This window comes from Macrobrachium nipponense, chromosome 19, assembly GCF_015104395.2.
Source record: "Macrobrachium nipponense isolate FS-2020 chromosome 19, ASM1510439v2, whole genome shotgun sequence".
Lineage (NCBI taxonomy): Eukaryota > Metazoa > Arthropoda > Malacostraca > Decapoda > Palaemonidae > Macrobrachium > Macrobrachium nipponense.
In genome coordinates this window covers 66,393,108-66,403,107 of record NC_061088.1, presented here as the reverse complement: position 1 = coordinate 66,403,107, position 10,000 = coordinate 66,393,108, and the positions used below count along the sequence as shown (strand labels likewise).

The 10,000-nt window shown below is 36.7% G+C and overlaps 1 protein-coding gene across 3 annotated transcripts in view; it reads left to right on the top strand.

The window, feature by feature from the left end:
- The window catches only part of LOC135217893 (uncharacterized), a gene marked incomplete at its 3' end in the record, with an annotated part of 656,594 nt that overhangs the window by 400,456 nt on the left and 246,138 nt on the right, over positions 1-10,000 (top strand). For all 3 annotated transcript variants that reach the window (XM_064253984.1, XM_064253955.1, XM_064253973.1), the window contains 1 exon segment: positions 784-888. In XM_064253984.1, coding sequence (XP_064110054.1) covers positions 796-888 — 93 coding nt within the window.

Here is a 10,000-nt window from a genome sequence, read left to right as displayed (position 1 = left end):
ATAATATTTTATATATATATATTATATATGTGTGTTTATCATCGAGATGTTAGCATTTTTATTTTTCCCCTTGATGTCAATCAATGGATATTCGAATATGATCAACTCAGCTGGAATGGTTTTCAAAGGGTTCGTTTAATTAGGCTCCCAGTTGTTCTCCGTTAAACTGGAAAGGTTCATCCCATTGTTGTTCATTACTCCTCTTGCTGCTGATTACGGGAATGCCATGTGGCGGATCATGGACAAGAATTTGGATTATCCTGTATTTTCATAATCCCTTCTCTTCGTCCGTTTACGTCTGTTTTGAAATCAATTATTTATTTCTTTATGTATAGATGTGACGACTTTCTAATCTAACCTTTATTTTTATATATCTTCAAATCGATAATTTATATAACGCTTGCTGTTTTGCATTTGTTCTTTGTATTCATTTGTATTTAGCTGTAGTTTCAAGATAGTCAGTCTCAACTATGGTTTAAGAAACTAGTCAGTAAATGAATTTGTTTGTGATGTTTGTCAAAAAAAAAAACCCTTAATTTATGTCAGGAACCTGGGCTAGCACCTAGATTTAGTTATCACCATGACAGAACCTTTTATATTAAGTCAGCCATTTTTAAATAAAGTTTTCTTTTATGTTTGTATATGAGTTTACAAGTTTAATTCTAGAAGAGAGACAGGGAAGTAGCCATTGTGTGCTTGTAGTAACTTTTGCGTTAATTGAATTATCATTTAGCGTGAAGAGAGTCATTTAGATGATAATGTCATTCCCTTTGTCTCCCGCAGAAGGCGGCCACAATGTACGGGGCTGTGGGCGCGAGCATCAGCGTCCGGGAACAGCGTAAGAAGTCCATTACCATCAAGACAACCCGACCTCTGTTTCCAACGAAGGTCAGAGTCCATTCCCTGCCTAAAGTTCATGACCCAATGGTCTTGGATTTTATATATATATATATATATATATATATATATATATATATATATATATATATATATATATATATATATATATATATATATATATATAGTTAAATTGTTGTTATTATTCAGTTGTTGTTAATCTCTGTTTACCGTAAAGTCTTATGGATTATGGTCTCATACTTTCCATTTTGCGAGGTCTCGTTGACACCTAGAGATTGAAAGACGAAGACTTTTGAACGGATATTCAAATCTGTTTTACCATGTGAGAGCGTGTTGCAACTACTCTCGGTTTCCTAAAAGTAATTAAATTTTCTTATATGTTTCATATGATAATTATAAATCAACCATTTTTACTTAATGAATAAAGTCAATACGGCGAAGATAGTAAATTCCATGTAGTCTTATAGAAATTAATTACTCCAAAGAAATATGCCAAAGTAAGTCTTGATGTAAGTAGTATTAAAAGGATTAAAATTTTGTTTATCATAGGCTTTTAGCTCTTTATGTCAAAAGGATTATCTTAAATAGTTTAGTTTTAATTACAAGAAACCAACCAACCAACAATTTCTTCTCGTCTGTTTTTAAAATTAGATGAGATACACTTGAAATATGTGATTAATAACTACGAAGAGTACGAGGTTGATGATATACGTAAAATTGATTTGTCATATTTCATAAAAGCGGAGAATAATGGCCGCCGAATTTTCCATAAGACTTCTTCACGTGAAGCATGTGCTGCCTTTCTCTGGGATACGACTTAAAACCGATGTCTTTTGTAAATCACGGAACAAAAGGCCTATTTCACAAACGTAAAAGAGTCGAGTTAATTTGTTCGCCTCAGGCAGGTAGGTTTAAATTGTTGTCATTTTAAGTGTATTGTTAAGGAAATTCAGATCATGCATGCACTCATTTCAGATGTCGGCGGTATATTTTAAGATGTGAAAATTGGTATGTCGGGTAAAATTCAGAATTCTAATGTATTCTGTGGAAAGGCAGTACATCTGTGTATTCTGTTCAGTGCAGTTTTCGTGTATGCACGTACGTATGTATATATGAGTATGCTGACTTGTAAATACGTGCATACACCATATGTTGAATTTCATACATATATCGTGTTTATGAATGTGCCTTGTAGTTGTTGGTTTTTAGGTGTCGTCTTGTTGTCATGTGTAACATACTCCATGTTTTTACGACACGAACCGCTGCTAGTATTGCATGTAAGTAGTGTAGATCTTGAAGGCATGGCGGCTAGAAGTATTGGCTAGGAGCTCTCTATGACTGCATGGCAGTGTAGTATATTACCTACACAGTGGTTTTACCCACAGACAGCAAACCTTTAGTTTCGTAAGGCTTTTACTTTTTTAAGGATCCCTTTGTTATAATTGCTTCGATTCTGAGAAACTGATATTAAAAAGAAGTCCGCTTATTATAGTTTGAAAATAGTTCTTAAATCATTCTATAAACGTACCTTGAGCTCTAATTTCTTATGATTTCTCAAGGTATATAGATATTCTTAAGGTCACCGTAAACTAAACATGCTCGGTTGTTTGTCAAACTAAGATATACATAATAGAAGCCTTTGCGCTCTAATTTCCTTTCAGTTATTAAATCTTCAACTTAAAAATCAGGCTTTTGCTTTTCGCCTTGTCATCTAAGATTCTCTTTAGTTGTTACGGCTTTAGGATTTAAACATTTTCCCCCATATAGATTTATTTTCGTTTCAAACTTATCTAAAATTATGTTATGTACTTTAATTTCCTCTTAGTTTTCGAAGCTAATTTTTAAAGATTTGAATTTAAATTTAACTGGAATTTTGTCTTGTTTATTTTTTCTGTAAGTCTCAAGATTATCGGTTTAGTCAGTCTTTCGTCTCTTTTTAAATCTAGCATAAGTGTGGTACTTGTCCTTGTTCAAGAAGCAAAGGACGTTCAATTATTTTATTTTTCATTTGTGTTTTGTGTCTGCGATGAACTGTTTTGAAAATTTATGATGTTTTATTCTTGAGAAGGGGAATGACTAACATTGATTAGCACATGGTAAACTGGTTGCCTTATGTTTGTTCTCGCGTGGATTATAGTTTCATTGTAATTTGCTTGGGTGACCACTATTATGCTGCTGCAAGTTATTTGAAGTTAAATGTCAAATGATTGTTGCTGGGGACACTTTTCATCTTCAGCTAAATGATATTCAAGACTAAAAGATGATTCTAATACATAAAACTAAAAATATTGGAATTGAAACGATAAGATACAGTAAAATGATGCTTCGAGGGTAACAGAAGATACAAGCTGAAGATGCATACAGGTAACTATAAAAATAAAATGGTTATTCCATATATGCCAATATTTGGTGCGTTGCCGTTATGCCTAGGAATTTTTAGATGTTGAAATGTTTAAAACCACCTAAAATCTTATTTGGAAATTCGAACGATAAGAATCTTTATAGTTGTTAAAATTCACAACTTGGATCCGTAACGTAGCGGAATTTCCAAAGCAGAATTCATTATTTTTGAATGACGGTAATCTCATTTTACTTGTGCTGTCAGTTTCCTGGTGTAGCTCACTTCCAAGAATTTATTGAAAGCTTTCCTTTCTGGAAAAACATTTTCTTAAAAAAAGTCTGAATAAGTGATTTTCATGTCAAAGTGCCATGTGCTGCCAAAAAAGCTGATGTTCAAATGTATTTTATGTCACGTAAATTAATGCCTAGACCAGTCAAATTTGATATTCTGGATATGCTTATAGTTCAGATATTATAATTGTCCAAACACCTGGTTACCGTCCCTCTCATTCTGGAATCTCTGTCGGTTAAAGTTCATTTTCTCTCGTGATTATTACATTTGGGTGTGTCCGGATAATCATAAGACTCTTTTGTTTGGTCTTCATGCCAAACAGCCATTTCTGCTCAGGGTGACCAAGAAAGGTGTGCGCCGTATGTTCAGAAAGTAGTGACTCAATTACGAAAATGTTAATGATCATATTTTAGCTAATAAATACTGGTGTTATGAAACACCATCAAACATCAAAGATATATCCAAACCATCATTACTGGAATGGAAAAAAAACATGTAGCCTAAATTTATGTAACTTATTGTTTAGTTCCAAATATTTTTCTTGTTGTGCATATTTCTCTGTAGTCTTGTAAATGTCACTTTGCGCTTTACTGAAGATAAATTGCGCGTCAGAATTATTATATAAAGTATTATAATTGGTGTTGTTATTGTATGCTCAAGTTCAGTAATAATACGTAAAAAAACTTTCTTTTCTCCAAAAGTTTACTGTGACCGAAGTAACTTTTATGACGAAAGTTAGTAACTTTGGTAAAAATATAAAAGTTTTCATACGGCGTTACTTGGGTCATTAGTATATTGGTAAAATATGATTAAGGAAATCTTTCGCCCTCCGTCGTGTACTATTACATCATCAGTCCTCTTCCTCTCGGCGAGGTCACCAGGTAGGAAGTGGAGGGTCCGGCAATATGGACCGCGCATTTGGGGAGGGCCTGCGAAGCTTTGCCTTCATTATCGCAGGTAGGTCGTAGGCTAGTAAGTTAGGTAGGGTTTGCACCTCCAGGTTAGGTTAGCTTATATTAAATGACTGAATGTTATCTTTGTCGTACCACAACATTATAAAAAAAAAATATTCCTCTGGCTGTTACGTGTGTCATCGTCCGTATTTTGTAAATTTTAGTTAGTGAGGCGTCAAATGACAATTGCATACTTTTGGAACACTCGTTGTTGAACGTTGTATTCTGTGCATTTCTGTACGTAATTGAATTTATTCGTGAGTCACGTGAATGAATGCATCTACTCTCTGTGCACCTTTTTGCGCGCTCCTGTAAGTTCATACAATTTGTCGGACCACTAGGTCGGCCTTGATGTGTAACAAGTAACTTTACCTAGGGAAGGGAATAAAGGTCCTCTTAAAATTTGCATTTTAAGTTGAAATTACGTTGTGTGCCGCTTGATTTCTTCTACGTGCGATACAATTTTCTTTTCGAGTCTGACTCTCGTATAGCGAAACTCAACCACGGCAAGTTTTTATTTTTTATTTATTTATTTATTTTTTTTAAACGAAATGAAATATGATAGTAATAGAATCTTGAATGGACGCCTGAGCTTTTATATCCTTTCTCTTTTGATGCAGATTAGCAGTGAAAATATTTGCATTTTCTGAATGCGTTGCTTTTGCTTAATAATATTTTATTTTTTAGGGAAGAGACGCTCAGAATGCAGCGTATCCTCCCCGACGTTGGATTTTGCCCCACAATGGAATGGAATAGTCGTAGGATTTATGTAAAATGTGCAGGATTTCGTCCGTTTTCTTTCTCCTGCGTCGATGTCATTAAAGAGGGCATTCATCCAGTCGTCTAGTCATGAAACTTTGATGGACTTTGGAGAACTGAAATCCCATGTAATGTATTTTAAATCCTAAAGGCTCCCCTTCATTAAAACGGACTTAAATTGATATTTCTCTTCAAAATAATTCGAGTTGCTAACGTTTAACTAAATAGCGTTATAACTTGATTAAGCCGACATCGAAAGTTTTTGAAAAAAAAAACATTACGATTGGTTATTCATTGTTGAAGTAAAGTCACTCTTGAGATCACTCAATCTGGGAACTGCTCATTAGTTACTGGCTGAACGGTTTTAATGGCTACGATGAAATCCTCAGTGATTCAGTTAAGTATCCAAGAACCAGCAGATTTACTGTATTTTTCTCTCCCGCAGTCAAATGTAGATCGAGGTTATGAACAAAAATTGAAATCAAACAAACCCGAAATGCCACTGACTTTGTCAGTACGAATAAACTTTGTGTGTGAAGTAAAAAGTCGAAAAGAAATGATCTACTAAACATTGTATAGTAGTGTTGAGAATGAAGAATGCAGGATGGCTTATTTTAAGAATTTATTTAACTCCCAGGCACACCGTCTAGTTAAAGAGACCGCCCCAAGCATAATCTGTCTGTGCCGTTGTCTGGGAGAATGACCCGGCCACTCTCTTCAACAAACGCTCTTCCCGAAGCCGTGATTTACCAAAGCGACTATTTGAAAAGCTTAATAGGGCTATACAGTAACAAAAAGGACTGCATATTCCAGCGCCCGATTATTTCTGTTCAGTGTCTCGTAAGATTTATGTAGGAAATATCAACCGAATGTCTTCCCAGCCTATAACTGTCTGATACCTACAGCTTATTCTAGATTCAGTTTCCTCCCGGTTTTATGATTTCTTGAAACGTTTTCTTCCGGATACTTTAGGACATTATCGTGGCGGGGGGGGGGGGGGGGGGGGGTGGGGGGGGGGGGGGGGGGGGGGGGGGGGGGGGGGGGGGATGGGGGGGGGGGGGGGGGGGGGGGGGGGGGGGGGGGGGGGGGGGGGGGGGGGGGGGGGGGGGGGGTGTGGATAAGGAAGATGTCTCCGTCGAATTTTACGGTTGTGAGTTCACACTTGGTTCATTGTCAGTTTGATTTATTTATTTGGCTCTTCAAACATTTCCTATCTGCTGATGTTGCCTATTCTCTCTCTCTCTCTCTCTCTCTCTCTCTCTCTATCGTCTCTCTCTCTCTCTCTCTCTCTCTCTCTCTCCGGTTCATGAAACAACATTCTTGGAGGGTCTTCTGTTTGTCTTGTGTATTTCCATTATGCTCATCCAAGAAGTGTGTGTATATATATATATATATATATATATATATATATATATATATATATATATATATATATATATATATATATGTAGATGTTTTGTACCAGTATTTATTAGCAAAATTTCTACCTACCCATGAATGAAGTATTACACACACACACTATATATATATATATATATATATATATATATATAGATATATATATATATATATATATATAATGTGTACGCGCGTGTCTGTGTGTGGTTGTGTGTGCGTGTGAACGGAGTCTTTCTCGAAGACAGCGTTAAAAAAGTGATCGCGTGTGGACTTTGTTTGATCTATTAGACAAGCCTTTCTAATTGTCTAACTAACTTTCTTTGTCATTACGCGTCATCAGGAGAACAGGAAGCTAAACAAATTTCTCGATTTAATTTTTGTTCGTTATACATGTTTGTACTCAGATACGTGAATGGAATTTTAATTTTATCGTATTTTAACAGTTCACACATTGATTAAAAGATCAGTGAAAGATTAGAGTTCATTTCTGATCATCTATGGTTTATCGGCAATTTCTGTCCAAGGAAGATCGTGTTGCGTGTTTTGACATGTTTCTTATTTAGTGTTGAGCTTGAATGATTAATTTCGGTGTCTGCAATATAATAGACTCTTCTATAGCGAAAATCATCTAAGATAGTACCTGGTGTTGAAGAGGAACACTTTCAGTATCTACATTATAATCTGTTGTATAAATGCTCTCAAGGAACTGTCTAACAGGTGATTGCAGTTTAAGGACATTTGTGAAATGCTGAGAAATAGAAACGTTGTTGCAGTGGTATGTCAACATCAGGTCGTAGTTGTACACTATAGTGACCCATGAAAGAAGTGTCACCATCTTTGAAGTTCCCTGATTGCAAGGGAATTTATGCACCTAGTCTCCTGTTTGTCAAAGGAGTAGTTAGTGTCATTTTACATGTTAAATGACAAGTGATGCAGCGGTATTCCGCTTCCAGAAGATCAAAAGTAAATTTGGATCAAATTGTTAATTGTTAGTTGCAGTTGCTTTTCTTCAATACATCGGGTGCTGCTTGTTGGTCGTATTTTTATGTGTGTTATTGGTAGCGAATGCGTCCATTAATTGCCAGATGGCGTCCTCAATAATGGAATCCCGATATCCGTTCTGTTCCTTCCATGTACTGCAATGCTTGAAGGCCCCTTAACGCTGTTACAAAGAGAAAGGTACATTTCTCGCAACTCACCCGATACATCGGTTTTGCTTGCAGTACGCTTTAATTGCCCTGCAATAAGAATATCAAAGGACAGGGATCCTCTCTTTCGCTTCGGTTTCTGTCATGAAATCCAAGACGTCGAGTTGTCTGAATGTTTTCATGTAAGTTTGTAGTTCTGCACATCCTTATAAGTGGCACATATTTTGTCCACATATCTGCCATAGGTGGAGAGTTTGGAATGACTAGAGAAACGGTTGTTCCACCGCAACCTCGTAAATCAGTAAGAGGATCCAAAGGGTCCCATCGGCACCAACAATCTAACGTTATAGTTCGTCGTAACGTGACTAATGGGCACCCTAGTGATACAAAGGAAGCGCTCCTCTTTAAGTACTTCTCTGGGAATACTAGGGGATGGTGCTTGTGCTTTAGACACTTGTAAATTGTATTGAAATATGTCTAGTTTCACTGACAGGTATAGTTATTAAAATGCTATCTACCTCCTAGAAAGCAATCATATTAGTTGGGGAAGAGGTAGGGAGGTCTAAAATAGGTTCCAAGCTTCACAGAGAGAATTTCAGTGGATTTATGTTGGGAATATAATGAACTAATATTTGTTAATTTTGTTAAACCCAGTAAGTTTGGTTAGGTAACTGATAAATAAGGGTCTAATTGGGTAGTTTTCTATTGTTCGTGTAATTATTAACGTCCCGTAACGAGAGCTTGGTTGACAATACTTGACAGAGTCGTACAACGCTACTCCATTAGTTTTACTTTGTTTTCGAGCTTATTCATACAATTCTGTTACACTTTAACTCATAGGTAAAAGTATTTGTCTGTTAGGATGACTTTAGTTCAGTCTTGAAGAACGGTTTGAAGCTTGTGATGTTATGATTGCGTTATTTGCTGGTCGTATGACACTACTGAAAAAACTATTTATCATCGTTATTTCCTAACAAGTAAATCAGGACGACGAGATGCTTCCTGTAAGACTCACCATCATGAGTTGTAACACCGTATTTAGAGTGCTTTTTGTCTCCTGTTTAATAAATTGTGAATTCAAAACAGACTTTCATGGGTAAATTATGTACTGGGGAGGATAAATAATTTAGAGAAAAATATGGAAGTTTTAGCAGCCTGATCCACATGAGCATTGTGGAATAATATATTTGCTATTTTCCTGAGATGAAGATATGCCAGGGAGTGTATATTTACTTAATCATTGTTGGATAAACGCTGTCGTACACGAAAAACAACATTACCGAGAGTAAGTGTTAATACTAGACATTTCTTTTCTGCACTATTGCAGCTTTTCTGATAGGATGGGATTTTCTGTGATGGTAGCGGAGTTATTGTACAACGTCTGAATTCATTGAAGAGAACTGTACCTATACTGTACCAACTAGGATTTACAGAAATTCAGTTGTAAGAAGCTCTGGCCCAAATGCAACTAATCTTAGTTCTTGTGAAACGAAGTTTTCATCTCGTTGTTCCACGCGAACTGTTGTTTCGTACTACAAGGCCTGGTGAGGGCAGCAGCCTGGAACTGAAAACTGCTACAGAACCGTCGAGTAAACCTGACGTAACCAGATCCGTCTAAGAGACTTCTGGTCCTCAGTTTCTGGGTAGTGACGTATTGCTTCCACCTTGCAACTCTGTAACTGTCTTCCCTTAGCTTAGAATTCCACCGTAGCTGACTGAGGCAGACTGACATTTATGGAGTCTTAATAACTAATCCAGCATCTGTAAGCCTCATGAAGAGGTCATGCAGCCTTTGCACGTTTGTATTCCATTCACTACTAACAACTGTAATCCATCAAGGTAGTCCCTCACTCCAGGCAAATCATAAATCACCATATTAACCATCCTCCGGAGTTGCCGGTGCAGCAGCTACCAAATGGCATGGAATAGTAAATGCAATATCTACACTTAGTACTACCCGAGGAGTAGTAAATGTAGATATTAGTTTAGCATGGTCTGTTAGAGGGATTTGGTCATATCCCTGGAGTAAATTGATCATTTTTGTGTTTTGCATCACCAAGGCTATCAGTATAATCCAAGTTAAGGAGAGGATATGCATTTGATACTGTTATCCTGTTGACCTGGCGGTCATCTTTTATGCTTTCGCCCTGTGACCAGAAAGTGAATGATTGGTGAGTATTCGTCAGAAAAGACTCACTCTCGAGCTCATGGGCACTCTGACTCACTGATCCTCCGTAGTGTCGCACATCCTC